At 48.9% G+C, this 22,280-nt stretch overlaps 2 protein-coding genes across 5 annotated transcripts in view; both read right to left on the reverse strand.

The window, feature by feature from the left end:
- Window positions 1–12,838: 12,838 nt before the first annotated feature.
- On the reverse strand, window positions 12,839–14,984 carry MFSD6L (major facilitator superfamily domain containing 6 like). The gene has a single exon (XM_082708392.1). It carries the CDS (start codon window positions 14,799–14,801, stop codon window positions 13,059–13,061), a length of 1,743 nt encoding a protein of 580 aa, XP_082564518.1. The 5' UTR covers window positions 14,802–14,984; the 3' UTR covers window positions 12,839–13,058.
- Window positions 14,985–16,056: 1,072 nt separating this feature from the next.
- PIK3R6 (phosphoinositide-3-kinase regulatory subunit 6) overlaps window positions 16,057–22,280 on the reverse strand; it is a 51,867-nt gene continuing 45,643 nt past the window's right edge. For all 4 annotated transcript variants that reach the window (XR_014305039.1, XM_082708211.1, XM_082708212.1 and 1 more), the window contains 2 exons: window positions 17,253–17,365; window positions 16,057–16,699 (listed from right to left, as the gene is read on the reverse strand). Coding sequence is in view for 3 of the 4 variants with exons in the window: in XM_082708211.1 (XP_082564337.1) it covers window positions 16,546–16,699; window positions 17,253–17,365 (267 nt within the window). In the remaining variant the exon portion in view is untranslated. The remainder of the gene's footprint in view (window positions 16,700–17,252; window positions 17,366–22,280) is intronic.

The following is a 22,280-nucleotide window of genomic DNA, read 5'->3' on the forward strand; positions in this document are numbered from 1 at the left end:
AGCATTATTTAACAAGAGCCAAGATATGGAAGCAACTTAAGTGTCCACTGATGGATGAATGGATAAAGGAATTGTGGTATATTATGGAATATATAATGGAATATTATGCAGCTATATAAAAGGACGAGGTCATGCTATTTGTGACAATGTAGATGACCTAGAGGATATTATGCTAAGTGAAATGAGCCAGACTGTAAAAGAAAAACACCTTATGATTTTTTTTGCATGTGGACTCTAAAAAAGGCAAATGAACAAACAAACCAGTAACAAACAGAATCAGATCTATAAATGCAAAGAACAAACTGACAGGTGCCAGAGGGCAGGGGGAGGGCATGATAGACAAAATGGTGAATGGGAGATACAGGCTTCCAGTTATGGAACGAGTAAGTCATGGAAAGAAAAGGTACAACATAGGTAACACAGTCAGTGGTATTGAAATAGCATTGTACAGTGAGCACAAAATAACATATAAACTTCTCAGATCACCATGTGGAATGTCTGAAACTCAAGTAACAGGCTGTGTTAACTCTACTCAAATAAAACAGAAATTTTAATTTTTTAAAAAGATTTTATTTATTTTTTGAGAGAGTGAGTGAGAAAGCATGAGTGAAGAAAGGTCAGTGGGAGAAGCAGACTCCCCACCCAGCAGGGAGCCCAATGTGGGACTCAATCCCAGGACTCCAGGATCATGACCTGAGCCAAAGCCAGTTGCTTAATCAACTGAGCTACCCAGGCATCCCAAAACAAAAATTTTAAATAAAAAATGAAGAGGTGGTTAAGGTAAAATAAGCTCATTAAGGAATTTATCAACTTAGAAAATTTATTGGTGTCCTTATAAGAGAGGAGATCAGGACACAGATGTGCAACTGTGGAGAGGGAAGACTACATGAAGACTCAAGGAGAGAAAGACCATCTGGGAACCAGAGAAAGGCCCCCAATGAGAAGAAACCAATCTTGCCAACACCTTCACCTCAGACTTCTAGCCTACGGAATTCTGAGAAACTAAATTTCTGTTGTTTAAGTCAAACAACAGCAAGTCAAAAATCTAAGAGGAAAACCCCAGTGAGGCAGAAAGTGGTTGGTGGTTGAATGCTTCTCTCTCTCACCATGTCTCTCTCTCTCTCTTGTTCTCTCAGCAGTCTAGAGCAGAAGAGGGCCAGATACCTAGAACAGGGTTTATATCATTTCCTTTCTCTCCTTCACATTGCTGTGGGATGACTGCTTCACACACTATTGCCAGTGGATAGAGAGAATTGACATTTTAATGATGTTAAGTCTGTCTACCAAAACACATGATAACGCTTTTCATTTGTTCCAGTCTTTTGTCCTTCAGCAGAATTTTAAAGTTTTCTTTATATAGGTCTTGTATATTTTTTGTTAAATTTATTCCCAGAAAGTCTATTATTTTGTTGTTGAAAGAGAAAATTCTAAAAGTTTCCAGAGAGAAAGCAGATCACCCACAAGAAACAATAAATATGTTGACATCAGACTTCTCAACATCAAACTGGATGCAAGAAAACAATGGAATATTTCAAAAGACTTGAGAGCTTTTCAAATCTTAGCATTATTTTATGCATTTTAACTGTTATTAAATGTGATCATGAGGGGATCTTGGGTGGCTCAGTCAGTTAAGCATCTGCCTTTGGTTCAGGTCATGATCTTGGGGTCCTAGGATTGAGTTCCACATCAGGCTCTCTGCTCAGCAGGGAGTCTGCTTCTACCCACCCCCTTCTGTGCTCTCTCTCTCTCTCTCTAAAATAAATAAATAAACAATCTTTTAAAAATGTGACCATGAATTAAAAATATTGTCAGGCATGTATATCCTCAAAAACTCTACCACATCAAGACCCTCTTTGAAACCATTTAACAAATTATTTTCTTAGTAGCTGCCCTGGGGATTACAATTAGCATTTTAATTTAAAACAATGTAGTTTGGATGGATAATAACCTCATTTCAATAGTCTACAAAACTTTTGCCCCAGTATACCTCCATTCCCTAACAATATGCTATTATTGTCATATGAATTACATCTTCAGACATTATAAGTCAATCAATCAAGCTTTATAATTATTGCTTTATGCAGTTGTTTTTAAATGACATAGAAGAAAAGAATTATAATAAAAATACATTTATATTGCCTTCTATATTTATGTACATAATTACCTCTCCACTATAGTGCTCTTTATTTCTTCATGTGTGTTCAAGTTACTGTCTGGTGTCCTTTTAAGGATTCCCTTTAGTATTTCTGAGCAGATCTTATAGTGACACGTTCTCTGTAATTGTTTATCTGGAAATATCCTAATTTCTCCTTCACTTTTGAAAGAGAGTTTGGCTGGATATAGAATTCTTGATTGATGGTCTTTTTCTATCAACCCTTTGAAGATACCAGTCTTCTGCCTCCATGATTTCTGATAAAAAGTCAGCTGTTAATCCTATTGAGGCTCACTTGTACATGAGAAAAAGTTTTCTTTTTACTGCCTTAAAGATTTTCCTGTCTTTGGTGTTCACCAGTTGGACCATGATGTGTTTAGGTGTGGATCTATTTGAATTATTTTACTTAGAGTTTGTCAAGTTTCTTGGATGTACACATTAATTGTTTTTGTCAAATTTGGGAAGTTTTTAGTCATTATTTTTTTTTTCAAATATTCTTTATTCCCCTTTCTCTTCTCTTTCTGGGACTCATATTAGGTATATGTTGCTATTCTTGATGGTATCTCACAGATCTGTGAGGCCCTGTTCATTTCTCTTTCTTTCTTTTTTTCACTCTTTTCTTTAGACTGGATAATCTCTATTTTTAAAAGATTTTATTTATTTATTTGACAGAGATCACAAGTAGGCATAGAGGCAGGCAGAGAGAGAGAAGTGGAAGCAGGCTCCCTGCTGAGCAGAGAGCCCAATGAGGGGCTTGACCCCAGAACCCTGGAATCATGACCTGAGCTGAGGGCAGAGGCTTAACCCACTGAGCCACTCAGGCACCCCTGGATAATCTCTATTAATCTATCTTCAAGTTTGTTGATTCTTTCTTTGGATAGCCCAAATTTCCTCTTAAGTCCCTTTTGTAAATTTTTCATTTCAGTACTTGTACTTTTCAACTCTAGAATTCCTCTTTTAATTTTTTTTTGTAATTTTATTGTTGTTGATATTCTTTATTTGGTAAGGCACTGTTTCATATTTTCCTTTTTTAAAATATTTTATTTATTTGAGAGAGAGAGTTCACTGGGGGGGGGCAAAGGGAAAGGGAGAAGCAGACTCCCCATTGAGCTGGGACCCCAGTATTGGGCTCAAACCCAGGACCCTGGGATCATGACTTGAGTTGAAGACAGATGTTTAACTGACTAGTCACCCAGGTGCCCCTCTTTTAATTCTTAAGGCATGTATCCTTTAGTTCTTTAAACATATTTATGATAGCTCGTTTAAAGTCTTTGTCTACTAAATTAAACATCTGTGCCCCTCGGTGATGTTTTCAGTTGGCTGTTCATTTTACTGTGTATATGACATACTTCTTGGTTTCTTTGCAGAGCTTGCAAATTTTTGTCTAAATTTAGGCACTTAAAATAATGTATTGTAACAACCTAAAATCAGATTCCTTCTCCCCAGGTTTGTTGTTGTTGCTGGTTTTTTAAAAAAAATCTTTATTGCTGTTTTTCCTGTGGCTGCTTATTTGTTTAGGGAATTTCCTAAATGAATTCTGTCCATTCTATATTCCTTGCAGAGTGCAGCTCTCGACCTCTTGCTGGCCCTTATTTTTTTCCTTAAAGTTCTTATTTTTAAATCTGGTTTTCTAGGGTTTACTCTTGGTTCAGTATAATTTAGTGGTGAACCAATGATCAGTCCAAAGATTTCCCTAAATGCCTTGTGTATATGTCTCCTACCCTTTTACAAGGGGATCTGTATCTGAAAGCACACATCAAACTTCAGTTTACAAAATGGCTTTAGCTCTTACTTCCTGAGTGCACAGGGTCTGAAGGTCAGCCAGAGGTCAGTGACTGGAGCCTTCTTCTCTCTGAGGTCTCTCCCAAGCATGCACACTGTACAACCTTCTAGATCCCCAGGAACATGTCGGAGCTTTTCAAAGTCGTCTGTGGTTTTCTAGTTATGCAGAGCTTACTTTTAAACTTCTGTTGGTGTTGGCCAGACTCTTGTTTCCTCTAACCAAAATCACAAACTTTGGCAGCTGATGTGTTGCCAGAAGACTACTATTGTTTTTGGTAGTGCCCTAAGTATAGTTTTTATTTTCCCCCGGAGCTGAGCTGTGAGTCAAATGAAATAAATAGCCACAACACCTTGGCAATGAAGGTTTTCCAGGGAGCTGCCAAAGTGGACAAAATATTGACAGGGCTCTAGGGATGGGGCTCTTAACAGAGCTTCAGAAGAAGTCAGTCTTCTCCATTAGCTTTGAGACTGTTGACTTTTCACGACTACTGGGCCACCAAGCTGCGGAGGGAGGGAGGATGAGAATAATCCCAAGTTAAAATGTGACAGGCACCACAGTCTTATTGAAGCTCAGTAATTTCTTTTGGTTAGATGATTCCCAGTTCATGTTGTAGCTCTGGCACTTTCCCAGAATTCTGAGATGGTTGGTTTTGGTTATTTGGCCAGTATTTTTGTTGCTTTTATGGAAGAGTGGTTCACCAAGGTCCTCGTTTTACCATTCCAGAAGTCAACCTCCCTTGAAAGCATTTTTAAAGGAGAAGTACTTCGCCAAGATGGGACATTAATTCAAAATGAAGCAATGAGCTAGGCAAAGTAAGAGAAAGAACATAACTTAGAAATGTGAAATGCTACTTAAATTAGCAATGCCTCCCTCCTAAAAAAAAAAAAAAAAAATCTGTTACAGATAATTTGGAAGTAACACCCTGGATTGGAAGCATGGCTGGGGGAGGGGCATGGTGACCTGGTGGGAGGAGGAATGGCTGGAGGGTGATGGAACATGTCGTGTTTAATCTAGAGCTGTCAAGGTTAAGAAATCGACAGGACAAAGAATAAATTTAAATAAGGGTCATGATACATCAGCATTAACCATGAGGAGGGTATAAAAAGGATGTATTGTTTTCTACAGAATAATTTGATCTTCGCAACAGAAAGCAGAAAATCCAAGGCAGGAAATTTTGAACTATTCCAAAGATGGAAAGGAGCAGAGAGAAAGCACAATAAACACAAAACACAAAATGATTCAGCAAAATATGTCCTGAAATAAAGTTAGGGTAGGCTGAGTCAAACTCACAGATCAAGACCTAGAGACTTTCTGATCAGATGTAAAACAAGATACAGTGATATATTGTTAGCAGGGATCATAGAAGCAAAATTGGAAAACCAACGGTTAAAAAAGCCTGGCACATTAAGAAAATAAATAACTCTAGGGTAGCAATTTTAACATCAGAAGAAAAAGAATGAATTTAGGGTAAAAATAAAGGACCAATGGAGAGCTTACATACTAATAAAGGATAATAAAAATATACCAATCATAAGTATATATGCACCCAGGAATGCAGCCTTAAAATATATAAAGCAACAAATAGCTAAGATGGGGAGATGGATATACCAGCAATTATATTTTGAGGTTTTAGCACTTCTTCAGAATATGATACAGCAAGCAGACCCAAAATAAGCAGGATAGAATATTTGACCAAGACAATTAATAATCTGGAGCTACGCTTGCACACACATACCTCTTTATATCTAACAAACAAAGGACCTGGCCATGCATTACAAAGGATGGTATTGGTTACATTTTCCAACTACAATGAGATGCAGATACAATCTAGTAAAAACAGAACATTTAAAAATCCCATATTCCTAGGAAAAAATGAAAACTACATTTGGGCTAACAAAGAAACCGCAAAGAAAATCACGAAACATTTGAAACTGTACTGCAAGGTCAGAGTTTGTACCAAAGCAATACATAAGGGAAATTAACATTCTTGACATTTATTGGAAAACAAGAAATACTCAGAACAACAGAGGCGAGTGTGTAACTCAAGGGGGGAAAGCAACAGAGTAAACCCAGAGAAAGAAGAAGAAAGGACGCAATAGAGCTAATGAAGAAATGAAAACAAAAACAATGGACAAAATTAGCAAAACCCGGGACAGGTCTTCTGAAAACTCTAAACACAAAACTCTGATAAAAGTAGTTAAGCAAAAAGGAATGTGTTCAGCTAAGTGTGCGTGACGTTTTTTGGTTCATACTTGTCAACTTAGTTGTGAGACAGCTGTTTCTCTTCCAAAGAAAGATGGAGTAGTAGGAGGAGGCGGAGCCCCTACAGGAGGCAGAGCCTATGCCCTGGAAAGCAAAGACTTCCCCAGACAGCCTGTGCATATTTCTACCTGCAAGCGAATCTGGGAAGGTAAGCATTTCACTTGAACACATTTGCTGCCAGGAACATAGTTTGGGTAGAGGAGAGAGAAGAATGAGTGTTGAGTAGGCAAGCAGCAGTTTCTGTCTCAACAACTATACACCAATGCATGTGAAAACTTGAGTAAAAAGGATACAGAAAAACGTACAAGGTCAGATGAATAAACAGAGAACTGAGAATGTTTGATGAACAGTTCTACCATTTGTTAACCAGATGAGCCTTTTTTTTTTTTTTTTAAGATTTTATTTATTCACTTGACAGACAGAGATCACAAGTAGGCAGAGAGGCAGGCAGAGAGAGAGGAGGAAGCAGGCTCCCCTCTGAGCAGAGAGGCCAATGCGGAGCTCGACCCCAGGGCCCTGGGACCATGACCTGAGCCAAAGGCAGAGGCTTTAACCCACTGAGCCACCCAGGCACGCCGACCAGATGAGTCTTATCTCTTATGAGTGGCTCCATAAAATAGAAAATATAAAGGCGAGACTGGCATAACCATAATGACAAAACTAGCTTAGGAAAAAGAAAAAAAAGCCAAGTGAACATTTATGCAAAAATCTTCAATAAAAGTCCAACAGTGTATTTTTTAAAAACACAATTTATTGGGATGAAATAGGGATTATCTAAGAGTTCACGGCTAGTGTGAAATTCACTACATGAATGGACTAAGGAAGAAAAATCACATGACCTTCTCAATAGATGCAGGATATTCTTGATAAAGTTTGTGCTGAAAATGTCATGAAAATGAGGAAGAAAAGGAAAGGTTTTTGTTTTTTGTTTTTTTTAACTTAATAAAACCCTCAGCAGACATCACACTTGATACTTTAGATGCATTCTTTTCAAGGTCTGGAGCAAAACGAACGTGGTATTAGAAGGCTTTGCTAACACACTTCCTGCCTGGACAGTTGCAACGGTCTGCCCAAGACCCCAAAATCTCCGCCCAGCTCAGACCTATTGTTTACAAGGCAAGGGGCAAGAGAGGGTCAAAAACTTTCAGTACATGTGTGGTGGCTTGTAAAACCTCGCCAGAAGCAGCATAATGTTCAGAGGAAGGACTGAGAAATTTGCAGTGGTCGGATCTGCCCTCAAGCCACGTTCCACCGTCTAATAGCCTCAATGCTGGGCAACTCAGTCAGTTAAGCTCTCCAAGACTGAGTTTCCCGGCTGTAAAATGAGCCATAGTGCTGTGAAAATTACGAGCATTCCCATATGCAGGTGTCAAGCCCAGAGAGGGAAGGCACGGTTCAACCTGCCCTAAGGTTGGCAGCTAGGGTCACCAACCTTGCTGTCCATGGCTCCTCCTACAAAATCCACTGCAGACTCGGTTTCTCGGCCCCGGGCCCGTCCCAGCCTCTGATCCCTGGTCCCTGGCCACTTATCCAAACCAGTTGTAACACAGAGACTGACAAGAGTGGCTCAAACAGACCTAGCCTGGAAGTTAGTTAGTTCACCTGTAAAAGGAGTTCATGCTCTGACTGAATGGGACAACCTTTGCCAAGTTCTTAGCATGGATTCTCAGGATCCTTGCCAGTCCGGGGGCGGAGCCCAGATTTATCTTTGAGCACCAACTCTGCTCAGTTGAAAAGGTCACACAGTGAACCACCAACATCGGAATTTTCTAAAGGATCGTCCAGGAAATACTAGTTCTGCAAGATAGTGGTGGGAGTTACTGCGAAGGAGGTCAGCTTACCACATGGCTACGGGGAATTACAGGTCCGACAGAGCCAAACGAGTTTGTTAGGGCTTTACGGAGCCTTTACTAGCTAAGGGGTGCTGTAACCTTCTAAGAGGTGACAGTAGTTTATACCATTTTCTGACACATGGTGGGGGAGGGGGGACACATGGCTCTTCATGTCAGCATTCTCCCAGAACTTGCCCCATGCATGTAACTTTTCTTTTGGCTGATTCTTTTATTATTGTTGTTTTTGTAATTAAGTAATCTCTCTGCCCAACACGGGGCTCGAACTCACGACCCCGAGATCAAGAGTCGCATGCTCCCCAACCAAGCCGGCCAGGCTCCCCTCTTCTGGCTGATTCTGGGTTGTTAACACTTTTCGGAGTTCTAGGAATCATTCTGGTGACTTCTGGAACCTGAGGGGGAGAGGGGAACCCCACATGTGTAGCTGGTTGGTTAGAGTGAGGGTGGCCTTGGGGGTCCGAAAGGAGATGGGGGCAGTTGTGTGCCCTTAGCCAGTGGAATTTGGCCTAACCCAGGGTGCTGGGTGTCAGAAGTCCTTGCAATTATGCAATGACAGAAGTTAGACATAAAATCGTAGATACCATAGTCTTTAGTATGTTTTACAAACCACTACATAGTGACAGAGAACCAACCGGTCAGTGGCTCTTTAGGACCAGAGTGGAGGAGGGATTCCCAAGGGGCAGGAGGAAATCTGGGGGGTGATAGATAAGCTCATGATGGTTTCAAGGGTGTGGATTTGTGTATATGTCAACTTGTACCATTTAAATATGTGTATCTTATTATATATAAATAATACCTCAATAAAGCTGATTTTTTAAAAAAAGATTTTATTTATTTATTTGACAGACAGAGATCACAAGCAGGCAGAGAGGCAGGCAGAGCGAGAGGGGGAGGCAGGCTCCCCACTGAGCAGAGAGGCCGATGTGGGATGCGATCCCAGGACCCTGAGATCATGACCTCAGCCGAAGGCAGAGGCTTACGCACTGAGCCACCCAGGTGCCCCAAGCTGATTTTTTTAAGTTTGGGGTTGGGGCACATGGGTGGCTCAGTCAATTAAGCATCTACCTTAACTCAGGTCATGACTACAGGGTCCTGGGATGGAGTCCTGCATTGGGCTCCCTGCTCAGTGGGGAGCCTGCTTCTCCGTCTGCCTGCTGCTCCCCCTGTGTGTGCTCTCTTCCTCTCTCTCTCAAATAAATAAAATCTTAAAAAAAAAAAAAAAAAAGCTCACTGTCGTCCTCACCTGTCACGACCCTTTCAAGAACCTTCCATGGTTTACCTAAAGCTTACAGAATTGAGGCCTTCCGTGACCTGGCCCTAAGCTCTCTCCCCAGGCTTGTCTGTCAGCAGCACACCATGCAAACCCCACGCCCCCACCTCCCCGAACTGTATTTCTTGCCATTCCCCAAACAGACTCCATGCTTCCCCCCCCTCGGTAACTCTGTTCATCTGTTCCGCTGCCTGCAATACCTCTCCCCGAGTGACCACTTTCTCTCCACCTGTTAGCTTGGCTTAAATGTCATCCCCACGAAACCTTCCTTGAATTCCTGAGTCAGGAACGATCTGTCCCTTTCCTCACTCCTGGGATGCTGTTTGCGGGGACTTTTCCACCAGGTCCTGTTCTGTCTAGGTATGCGTGTGTCTTTGCACAAAGCCAATCTCCCCGTTAGACCACTGGCTTCTTGGGGTTGGGGAGGGACAATGCATTTTCTTCATTCTTGAGTTCTCCAGGACAGGGGCTATGATTCTTCACAGAGGACGGTCACATTAACTAAATAGCCCGAAGTTTCTCAGTATCCTCCCCGCAAAATCTTTGAGACCCTTAAAATGTCAGGTCCCTTACCTCCTCCTCCTCTCCCACCTCCTGCTCCCTTTTCTCCTCCTTCCTTCCTTCTTCAGGTCAAACCATGTTTACTAACTTCAGTCCTTCCCCAAACCAAATCCTGTTCCCCATCCTTTTGTCTACATTAGAGGGACACACCCATGTTTGCATTTTGATATTATTGTGGGTTCCGTCTACATAGTAAGTTCTGCCTCCTGTCCAGTAAATTTCAAGTGCACCTGCCTTAAATCTTAATACTGAATTTCCCTCCTTTTCTCCCCTTCCTTAGCCGCACAGCATGGTGATTAAAGCCTCGGGCTCTAGGGCCACCAGACTGGATGTGAGTCCCAGCTCTGCTACATGTTGCCTCTTGACCTCCAGCCAGGTCCTGAGCTGTCATTCTGACATCTGTAAATTGGAGCAGGGGGGACATCGGCTGCGTCCTAAGATCGCTTGGAGGACTAAGCGAGCCAGCGCATGTCAAGTCTAGCACACGGTCACTGCTCAGTAGCTACTGTGCATTTTCCTGCATGCTAGAAGCGTTCCTGGAAGGAGTGGCGAGACAGACAGGGCTGGAAAGGGTAACTGAGCGGACTATCACTCAGAGAGTGCATTAAAAATACAGATTCTTGGGGCATCTGGGTCGCTCAGTGGGTTAAGCCTCTGCCTTTGGCTCAGGTCATGATCTCGGGGTCCTGGGATCGGGCTCTGCATCGGCTCTCTGCATCGAGAGCCTGCTTCCCCCTCTCTCTCTGCCTGCCTCTCTGCCTGCTTGTGATCTCTGTCTGTCAAATAAATAAATAAAATCTTTAAAAAATACAGATTCCTGGGCACCGGTCAGGAGGTTCCAACGGAACCACGGAGCCTGTCTTTTTGGATCTGCTCCCCAGATGACTTGGGTGGAGAGCCGGGCTTTGGAAACTGTGGCATAGCAGAAAAGGATCAAAATTCGGGGTAGAGGGGCGCCTGGGTGGCTCAGTGGGTTAAGCCTCTGCCTTCAGCTCAGGTCATGGTCCCAGGGTCCTGGGATCAAGCCCCATATTGGGCTCTCTGCTCAGCAAGGAGCCTACTTCCTCCTCTCTCTCTGCCTGTCTCTCTGCCTACTTGTGATTTCTGTCTGTCAAATAAATAAATAAAATCTTAAAAAAGAAATTCAGGGTAGGGAGATTAGGGTTCTGGTGGTGTTTCTTGCCAGCGATCCAATGTGTAACTTCTCCGAGACTCTGTCTTCTTTGCAACACGCAGAAAACAAATTTGGTTGATTCACAGGGCTGTTGGCAGGGGAGTGGAATTGCTAAAGCCATTTATGCCTGGGAATCTGGCTTGTCATGCAGGGAGGGACACAGACTTTGCAGTGAGACAGGCCTGGATGTGAATTCCACTTCTGATAACTGTGCTAGACATTGCTAGTTGACCATCCGACATTCAGCCCCCTTTTCTTCCTCACACAACCCTGATTTTACTCAAAATGCAAACGTGCCGGGCGGAAAATACTCCACCTCCCAGACTCCTTTGCAGTTCTGGGTGGCAGAAATCTGCCAATTTCTGGAAAAACTTTTGTTTTCCTGATACAGGGTCTCATTCCTGTTTCTCCCTTTGCCCTCTTCTTCTTTTTTTTTTTTAATTTTTTTTAAATTTTATTTATTTATTTGACAGAGAGAAATCACAAGTAAATGGAGAGGCAGGCAGAGAGAGAGAGAGAGGGAAGCAGGCTCCCTGCCAAGCAGAGAGCCCGATGCGGGACTCGATCCCAGGACCCCGATATCATGACCTGAGTCGAAGGCAGCGGCTTACCCCACTGAGCCACCCAGGCGCCCTGCCCTCTTCTTCTTGCCTGGAATATGAGATGAGAGGGCTGGTGGTGTGGCCGCCATTCTGTTATTATGAGTGGACAAATACGGGGTCTACGAGTAGAAGGTGATGGGAGCAGAGGGATGAAAAGACTCCCTGGGTGGCATCACTGGGCTGCTATGCCAGCTCTGGACTGCCTACCCCCAGACTTCTTATGTGAGACAAATCCCTAGTTATTTAAGGCAGAGGCTAATTTTGTTGTTGGTGGTTGTGGTTGTTTATACCCTAAGGCTTCTCAGGGAAAATTGAAAAAGTATAAATTTTCTAGAACCACGTATGACCCAGTGGACATTCATGTATTTGTCTCCTTTCCCCCAGTATGAGACGTTTCCGCATTCATAAAATGAGACCCTTGGAAATCTAGTATCCTATACTTACCTGATTATAAGGTAGAAGACTTGGTCTCTGGTGCTGGCTTCTGGAATAAAGAGCCCTTTCCTGCAGGGGGTGGGGGGAGGGTGGGGGGGTTTGAGCGGTCACCCCACTGACTGGCTAAGCACTGGCACAAATGTGGACCAACTATGGCATCCCCAACCCTATACAGGCTGTGCATCCCAACCAAGCAGTTGCAAACAATCTCTGTGAACTTGTGTGGAGTAGAGCGTGCATGGTATGGGCCCAAAGACAAGAAACTGCTCTTGCTCGGACCCAAGTATGGGAGACAATTCTAGCGATCGGACCCCTGGTGACACACGCACATTTGACAGTAAGAATGAAAACATATTAACTTGAATCCCTGAGCCCCCAGTGCAGAGTACGTCACCCAGCATTGGCTTAGGTCTCTGGGGGTGAGTGTGGGCACCCGCTTGGCTTTCATTCCCATTCTTACCTGCCCACAGCAGGGCCTCTGTAGGACCTGGCTCATGCTCTTTTAACCACGGCAATGCACGTGACTCACCAAACAGAGCCCGCTGCCCCCTCTGCCAAAGAGAATCCTGGGGGTTCCCACCATTCGTGCACTCCCACTGTGGCTCAAATCAACAGCACCAAGAGTCAGTACCATGAAGCTCTTGCAAACCTCACATGCCAAAACATGGGGTCTACAAAGGGCGCCTTTTTTTTTTTTTTTTTTTTAGCAAATGCATTTTTCTTCCATTCTTTAAAAAAGATTAAACAGCAAAAAGTCAAATCTCCTTTTACCTTAAAAGTAAAGAAAATCATGAAACGAGATGATCCCCGGGGTGGGGGCTGGGGTCCTGCACAGAATTGTACTCTCTCTCTCCAGACTCCCTTGCAGCCCCCTGGCGGGACGCAGGGCTTGTCCTCAGCAGATGAGCTCTTGTCCAGACCCTTGGGTGCCTTCCCGGGTTGGTACATCGTGACCTTGTCTCCGCCCTTCTATTCTGAGTCCTCCTCCCTCATGGCCTTCACCAGCCAGTCCCGCTCTGTCCCCTGCTCGGAGTCACTCGTGTCGCTGGCCTCCATGACCAGCAGTTTCGAGTAGTTGATTTTTTGCTCCTGGGGCAGTCGGGGCTGAATAGACAGGAACAGGGCCAGCCAGAGTAACAGGACCACGCAGCAGGCCTGATAGAGCACAGCCAGGCTGAAGGACATCACCACAAAGCCCCCCACAACGCTGCCCAGGCTGCACCCTCCCCCAGAAATGTGGCCTTGGAACATTGCACCCAGAGATCTCGCTGTCCCGGGAGTGGCCAGGTCCTCGACGGAGGCCTTCACGGCCCACCACAGGGCCCCGCTGCTGATGGCATTCAAGATCTGCGCAGGGAGGACCGACCACCAGCTCCAGAGGAATGAGTAGTAGAGGAGCTGGGCTGCCAGACAGCCCAGCCCCAGCCCCACCGTGCCCACCCTCGACAGCTTCCTAAGCAGTGTCGTTTTGAACGGATGGAGTAAAATCTCCCCCAGCGAGCCCAGGGCCACCGAGAAACCCATCACCAGCTCGCTGCTCCCATGGTCTTCCATGTGCCAGAATAGAAAGTTCTGCACCGCACTGGTGGCCGCGCCTACCAGAAACACAGTGAGGGCTAGGACAATGAGCCGCGGGGCGCCGCCCACGAGGGACAGCGCTTTGATGGTCTTGTAGCTGGGCTCCCGCCGCCTGCAGATGGGGACCGGAAAGGAGACGCTCACCAGTAAAGCCAGGGTGCCGACCAGCGAGTAGCCATAGAAATGCAACACACCCCGGGGGCCATTTGTCATCAGGACACATTCCAGCTGCCCCACCAAGGCTGTGACACCGCACACACCGGCTGACATGCCCAGCGGCCTCCAGATCCACAGGCTTCTGTAGCGGTCAGTGGCATCCACAAAATCCAAGTATTCATAAAGGCTGTCGTCGGCCACCTGCTCCAGAGGGGCTGTCAGCAGCTCCCAGAACACCAGGGAGCCCAGAGAGAGGAGGAAAGTCCAGTGTAAGCCTTCCAAGGAGAGGTCAAGGCCCCGGGCATTCCCCTGGGATGCTGACAAGTTGGCTGGACCCCCAGCCAGCAAAGGGAGGACTGTCCTGCCTGAGTTAAAAGCCCCTTCCCCAGGAATAGCCTTCACCCCTGCAGTGACAGGATGGAGAGCTGGGGACGTGGTCCTGGTGTAGCCAGGTGGCCCGCCGGCCAATACGTGGACAGTTCCCGCAGGTGCCTTCATGAAGCCAGCGGGGTCCACCATCCTGGTGCGGCTCTCCCCTGCGGGGCTGGGAGCCCCCGCCACATGGCTGGAGGCGGGCTGGGCCGAGGGGACAGTCACAGTTCCTGCGGCCCCCAGCGGAGGAGCAGTGGGGGTGGCCCTGTCGCTGGCGTTACAGGAGCGGTACCCCGGAACTTCGTGCAGCGGCGGCACGAGGACCATCACCATGCTGGCCCCCACCGAGCCGAGCAGCGAGCCCATCAGAAGCACCCTCCTCTTCTGGTAGCTTTTGGCCAGGAAGGCACAGAAGGGACCCCAGAAGGCGGCGATCAGGTGCTTGGTCCCCATCAGGATGCCCACCCAGGGCGCGGCCAAGCCCAGCTGCCTCAGGTAGAGGGTCAGGAACGGAGTCACGCAGGCGTCCCGGACCCCGCACACCAGGTGGAAGAGCTTGGCCACCCCCAGCGCCCTGCTGATGTCCCACTGCGGGTTGGCGCTCATGGCGGCCCGGCTCCGTCAGTCCCGGGCGGGCGAGGGGCCGAGCTGGGCGCGGGGCGGCCGCGGGGCCATGGCCCGGGAGAGGGCGCGGGGCGCGGGAAATCGCCTCCGGCCTCGGGCGGCGGCGCGGTCACCGGGTCAACGGCCGCCCCCCACCCCCACGCCCCGCCACGTCCGGCGGCCGTCCCGGAAGTGGCCCCGCCCCCCGGGACGCCGCACCTGCGGGGCGGGGCCGGCGCACCTGCCGGCCGCACCTGCCGGTCGCGGCGCGAGGGTGGGGCCTGTGACCTGCTCCGCGCGCTCCCAGCTAACCTGCTTGAGCTCCTGAGCTGCCTCGGGCGACGAAAACTGGGCGGCGGCGCGGGGAGCGGGAGGGGACTTCATGATGGGGGCTCCCTCCCTGTCTTCCTCAGGTCTTGGCGCCCCTCTTCCGTCAAGGACCGCCCTGTAACTTTCAGGGACCCGACTGTCCACCCTCACTGACAGATCCCACCCCCTCCCCTGCACGCATCGCCACCCAGAGCTCCACGCGTTTCCGTTTTGCGGGTTTATCTTGCTTCTTGGCTGTCTCCACCAGGATCCCAACCCCAGGAAGGCGGCCGTCCCAGCCCCTGTAACCCTATGAACGTATTGAATAGTTTTAGTCTACACCTGAGGGTGCCTTAGCGGTCTAGTTACCGGCTACACCCTCCATGAGCCACCTGCAGGTAAAGTCACCAGATACAGTGATATCAATCATTTCCGGTTTAAAACCACTCCGACTCACTGGGGACTGTCCCCAGTCCCTCTCTCCCTGGGTTCTGTTGGCGGGGTCAGTGGAGGATCTCAAGTCCATCCACTCCTCGGTCTTCACTCTGTCTAGGGCTGATGTCTACAGAGAGGCGGGCACCATTCTGTACTGGTGCTCCTTGGACCCCTCTGCCTAGACGCCCCCCCAGGCACCCCCTCTTACAGGGAGTCTTCCAGACTTGCCCCCACTCGCCAGGCAATGAGGTTGAAAGTAAAGCAGCTACATCTGTGCTTTTGGACCTGGGAACCTGAGAAGGGTTCATCCACACCCTCCACCCACTCCCCACTGCGACCCTGCCCTCTCCTCTGCCACCTTCCCTCCTGCCCCACACCTAGTCCAAAGGGTGAGGACAGTGGTCCCGTCTCCCTGGTCTTCCCTGTTTTACATCTGGATATACGTTTTGGAACTCAGAAGCCAGGAATTTTCACGTCTTTACTATCCGGCCAGGTATTAGGTCAAAGCAGAATCGCTTTAGTGTGCCTTTATTGAATCTGACATTTCCTCTCCTCCAGGAGGGACACCTGCCTTCCCATGCATGCGTGGACGGTGGCTGGAGGGATGGAAAGGGACAGACTCAGGAGAGAGGAGGTGCCTTTGCCCTGCTTCCCACTTCCCCCCAGGCCACAGGGCCCTGGACGATGCAGCAGCTCTCACTTGGGTTTTCAGGGGTGACGGGGGAGATTGAGTGGGAAGGGTGGGGCTAAAAATAGACGAAGGCATGTGGACATTTGTGCACGGAGCTGGGTCTTGCTTGCATGTGCGCAGCTTTGCTGGAGCTGTCCTCGGGCCTGGGTGTGGGCCAAGCTCCCTGAGCTCCACGGGCACAGCCAGAAGCCACCCAGCGCAGCCAGGCCTCATCCCGGCTGCTGGTGTGAGTGTTTGGAGGCTGATGGGGTAGTGTATCCTTCTTCTTGGTCTGGGGCTCTTGGACTCAGCCCTTCTGCCGCCCTTTCAGGCTCACTGGACGATGCCAGAGAACGTGTTGATGGGCATCAGAAGGGGCTTGGGCTTGGCTCTGGTCCCTTCTGCCTCCGGCTGGTGTGAACCAAGCCACGATGCCCTGGACTTGTGAGTCCCAGAACACGGCTCTGGGCAGGGAGCAACCTCGATTCTGCGGGTGGAGAGAGGCAAGCTCAGGAGACCCACCTCTGGGGTCAGATGTGCTGGAGCACAGTGAAGACAGCTCCTCCATTACAGGGTAGACGGGAGGAGGCCTTGCAGAGAGAGAAAGGGGAGATAAAGAGCACCCAGGCCAGGAGTAAACACCGGGAGAGGAAGTGTGCCTGCGTGGGCCCCTGTGTGCACCCCGTCTTACCCAAATACTGCACCCCAGTGGGGGGGACCACGAAGGGTTGCATTAACTGGGGCACAGATGCCATAGAAGGTCAGCCTGTGTGAGGGGGTCAGCACCCATGCAGGGGGTTAAACCTATTGCAGCTAACATTCATCGAGGAAATCTCCAGAACATTAATATCATCGGCTGCCCCGTTCATTTGCTTTTCTCCCTGGACTTCCAGGAAGCCATGGGGCAGTGGCCTCAGTCCACACCACCAGGTGGACCACACCTGCCCCACCCCAAGGTCTGCCTGCGTCCTGGGCTAGAGGCAAGGGGTGGTAGGGGCTGGCTCCATGGGACACAGAGTAGGGGCGAGGCCCGACCTCACCTGACCACATCCCTGTACGTTCGCCGACCGTCTTTGTCCAGCAGCAGCGTCAGGAGCCTCTGGTCCTGGCTCTGGATCTGGATGGTGGCTGTCCGGAAGGTGTTTGTCACCGTCTACAACCAAGAGCTCATGTGAGTGTCACCTTCGCGACAGCCAGCCTTGCCAACTCCTCCTGCTCTCTCAGTGTATTTCCACAGTCCAGCCCACCGGGTCCCCAGCTCTCTTCCTGCAAGTGACCTGGAGCCCCTGGGCTCCCCCTTGGACCTTGGGTCTCTCATTCCAGCAATTCTTCTCCCAATCTGTTGTCCTAGACCTCAAACCACCAGGAATGCAGGGGCCAGTGCTTGCCAGGTTATCCAGGGGCCCCTGCGCCCCCAAATCCCAGGCACATGTGTTACATGTTCAGTGTTGGGGGCAAGATTTGGGGGGTTCTCTGAGTCCTGACCACCGTTCTCACAGTGGGATTACACACAAAATTATTTTCCTGGGAAGCGGCCACCTGCCCTCATGACACAGACCAGACCTATAGCTCCCTGTATCATGGAAGCATCTAGGAAACAGACACAGGTGGGGCATTCAGGGGGCCTTTCGCCCCCCGACATGCAGACAGCAGTTCTAGGTGGTTCATTCCCACAACAGTCTGAGCCTTTAGCGTTCATTCTTGTTCAAGAATTCTCAAACCCTGTCTCCTCCTATGAATCACCTTTCCAAAATATAAAGTTAGAGATCCTGATTTAAGGGGTCTGGAGTGGAGCCCAGGCAAGGACTTTTCTTCCTTCCTTTCTTTTTTTTTTTTTTAAAGAAAGATTTATTTATTTGAGAGAGAGAGAACAGGGAGAGGGGCAGAGGGAGAGAATCTCAGGCAGACCCCCACCCTCTGCCGCTGAGTGCGGAGCCTGATGTGGGGGTTTCAATCCCACCACCCTGAGATCACGACCGGAGCTGAAATCAAGAGTCGGATGCTTAACCGACTGAGCCACCCAGATGCCTTACAGACAGCCTGCCTGGGTTGCAGTCTCAACTCTGCCACTTATTGGTTGTGTGACTTTGGGCATGTTTCTTAATCTCTGTGCTTTTATTTCCCACCTATTGAGAAAAACAAAAACAAAAACAAAAACACGGTAGTAATAGCAATTACGTTGTAGGATTATTTTGTGAACATTAAAGGGGAGAGAATACACCAAGTGGCCAGGACATGGTAAGCCCTGTATTTGTTGGCCTGTTGTTACTCTCCTTCTTCTTAACTATAGTTGTGCAAGGAGCCACGCATGAGTAGTGGCTTTAGTTGTCAAAGAGGACGGGGACCACACTGTGGATTCTTTCACTGTTTTCCTAGCCCAAGCCCCCTCCTGCCATCACTCTATCTAAAGACTCATTTATGAGTTGGAACAGGTCGGGTGGGGAGCAAAGGCAGAAAGACCCAAGCCTTGCGAGACAGAAGGTGACACAAAGGGAGAGAGGACTTCTCCCCTGCTGTTTATCAGGACCAACGGCAGCTTTGGGGCCCTCAGCTATGGTGGGGCAGCTGCGGCCCTGCGGCGGGCAGTGGAACCTAGTGGACACTGGCCAGACTGCCAGCTGGATGACTGTGAGCCCGGGGATGTCGTCCAAGACCTTCCAGAAGTACCTGGAGGGACTGCAGGGAGGCCGGGGTCCTGTGTGGGCTGGGGGATGGGGAAGCCAGATGCATTATGATAGCTTGGGGTACTCCACCTGAACTGAGCCCCACTGGTGAGGGACACTCTGGGTTCCCACAGGGACAAGACTTAGGGTCTGGAGGGACTGACTGTCATCTTCTAAAGCTTTCAGTAGTAGGTGTGGGACGCAGCTCCCAGACTCCCAAAACAGTGCTCCTTCTCTGAGTCAGGCCGCTCTAGGTGACTCCCAGTAGGATCTGGGCTCCCATGACCCAGCCCTCCAGGTAGCCAGAGGGAGTCCATGGGCCTCCTTCCACCTGTGTGCCGTGTGGACAGATGCCTTTGTTTCCCCTTTGTGGCCAGCCTGCTTGGACACATGCAGACCTGCCTGGCTTTGGCCCATGGGGGACCCCAGGACTCAGATTTCTCTATAGATGCAGCCCTGGAGGTCAGTTGGAAAATCCAGGCCAGCCAAATGTGCAAGGGGTCTCCATCTCAGCTCCCAGTTCACTACTGGTGAATAGTGGGCCTACTGGTGAATGGTGTGGGCCCGCCTCCCAGGCCCCCAGAGCTCCAATCCTACCATTCCTGCCTCATCTCCCGCTATTTTCCTACACCAACATCACAGTCCGGCCAATATCGTCGCTGCCTCTTAGACTCAGCAAGCCAGCCACAGTGAGCGCCCTTGCCCTGCCGGTCTCCTAGCAGAGAATGCCCTTCGCTCTAGCTCGCCAGGAGCCTCCCTTGCCGCTGGGCGTTCATCATCCACCCATCGGTGCAGATCGGGCCTGGGATCCAAGAGCGAAGAAGGGCTCCTGGAATTTCCCCCAGGAAGGCGGTGCAGGGTCAAAGGGAACTCGATGGGGCGAGAAGTTTAGATTGTTTAGACAGGTCATTCGAAACAGAAACTGTCGCAGGGAACTGACCTGCAAAGAGGAAATGCAGGAGGGTAAAGCGTTCCACCTTGGAGTCTGAGGCTGTGCAGGAGGAAGGCAGGTTTCAGCTCCAGCCAATCGGAGCTCCCCTGCAGCGGATGGGCTGTCTCAGAAGCACTTGGGTCAGGGTTTAAGTTCCGGAGGGGGTGGGGGCGGGGACAGGCTAGAGGCTTCAGCAAACATCTGGGAGCACCAGCTGTGGCCCCGAGTGTTCTGAGTGCTGGGGAGAATGGGGAGGACCAGGAGGACGAGGGCCGGGTCCAAGGCACTCGCAGTCCATCGCCGTACGGGGACCATGCCAATTAGTGGTGTTTCGCCTGCTCCCCTGGCTGGGTCCCCAGGGCTCTAGCCCTGGCTTACCCAACAGTGCGGTGGGGGGCAGGGCTGGGTGTGGAGGGAAGGGGAGAGAGCATCTAGGAGGGCCTCTTGGGGGAGACAACATCCGAGTTGCAATTTGAAGGAGCTACGAAAAGAAGGTGGGGAAGAGGAAGTTGGGACCGTGTTTGAGTTCATGTACAACACCTGAGCAAAGGCACGGACGTGTGTCTTCTAGAACACTTCCACATGCTAGGGGTAAAGGGCTGGGGGTTGTGGACATAGCGGAAGAGAAGCGACGCCATGCCCCAATGAAGTTTCTCTGCCCTGGGAAGTGACAAGAGGGGTTTTAAGCACGGACAGGTACATCCGAGTTTTATTTTAGAAAGAGCACTCGGCAGAGATGTGGGGGGGAGGGACCTAAGGGGCACTTCAGTGACATCAGGGGAACAGCTAGGAGGCCGTGGTGTGTGTCCAGGAAAAGGGGACGGTGTAGGTCTGGACTTAGGGTGACCAACCTGTCCTGATTTGCCTGGGACTGTCCAGGCTTTAGCACAGAATGTCGCACACCCCAGGAAGCAGTCCTCAGTCCTGGGCAAAAGGGCGGTTTGACAACCTAGGTGGCTCAGGAGGGGAATGGTGGGGAAGGGGAAGGTTCGAGAAGTGCTGAGATAGAAAACCAGCAGGACACAGGGAAGGGAGGAAGAGGAGGTCTCTGAGGAGACTCCCAGAACTCTGGCAGAGGTGACTGGGTACTGACGGTACCATGGAGAGGTCAGCCACAGTGGTGGGCGGCGGGGGCGGGGGGGGTGAAGAGGGGAGATGAATTAAAGATCATTGTTAGCACATACTTTTAGCACATACTTGGCACGCACTCTTCTGAGAGCTTTGCACGGCCCATCGTTTCGCTCCGCACAACAACTGGGTAAAGTCAGAGCTATTACTATCATCCCCATTTATAGGTGGTAAGACTGAGGCACAGGCAGGTTGATTAACTTGCCTGAAGTCACACAGCTGGTAAATGGCAGAGCCGAGCTCTGAACCCAGGCCGTCGCCGGGCTTTGGTTTTGCAGGTCTTGAGTTTGGGGTGTTGTAGGGCGTCTGGTTGATGCGGAGTTGAACGCAGAGTCAGAAACTCAGGGGGGCGACTGTCCAGGGGATAGAGATTTGGGTGTCCTGAACGCATCGGACACAAACCACGTATGTGGGTTCTGGAGTCCAGGAAATGAGAGAAGTGAGCCATGGACTGAAGTTGAGAACAATAGCGATTTAATGAGCTATTTAAGGAACCCATTTAGGAAAGAGTTCAGGGAAAGGGGCCAAAAAGTCAAAATGAATTGTATCCATTATGTCTCCACTGTATCCATTATATAGAACTTTGAGAAAAAGAGGAAAAAGGAAGGAAATAATTTTTAAAACACTAGAAAACACGTTAGAAACAAAAGATGGGAGTCTCCAGACTGATGATATCCTTTAAAAATCTATGATAATGAATGAGAAAGATTCCACCAAGGCTATTCCAGAACCTTCTATGAGGTGAAACGTCAGAAACTTCTAGAAAGGGAGAGAAAGGAACAGTCTTCTACAAAGACTAGGCAGAAGAAGGCATCCTAATCCCAGCAGCAGTGTCAGAAACTAGAACAACTCGAACCAACTGAGATCAAACTGATAAAATCGAAGCCATACTGGGAATATGGACAAAGCTTTATTTTGGAAAGATGACGTAGACCAACATTTCTACGCTGCAGATTAGAGTAATATGATGTGTTTCACCTAATAATTAAGTACCTTACTTTGTATTCTGTAGACAGAAAACACACATGTCCTCCTTAGGTATTGCAGGCTATTGAAAAAATCAATCCTATATGAGGCAGTGAAGAAAAAGCCCTATAAGTCCTCAAGTTGAGGTCACGTGGGTCAGATGCTCTGGTTGTCCCAGGGGCATTTGGTGATGACTGGAATCAAAGGGCTTGGGTTTCAACAGTCAAGGGGACCCAGGGACAGGCCCAAGGGACTGGAAACTGAGACCCCCTTCAACGACTCTCATCGAAAGAAAACCAGCACCTGTGTTATGGGGTGAGGAGGACGAGTCTCCCCTGGGAATTCCAAGCCACAGTCTACCCTTTGATGGGTCTGGGCTA

Source organism: Mustela nivalis (genome assembly GCF_964662115.1).
Source record: "Mustela nivalis genome assembly, chromosome: 17".
In the NCBI taxonomy this organism is placed as follows: Eukaryota; Metazoa; Chordata; class Mammalia; order Carnivora; family Mustelidae; genus Mustela; species Mustela nivalis.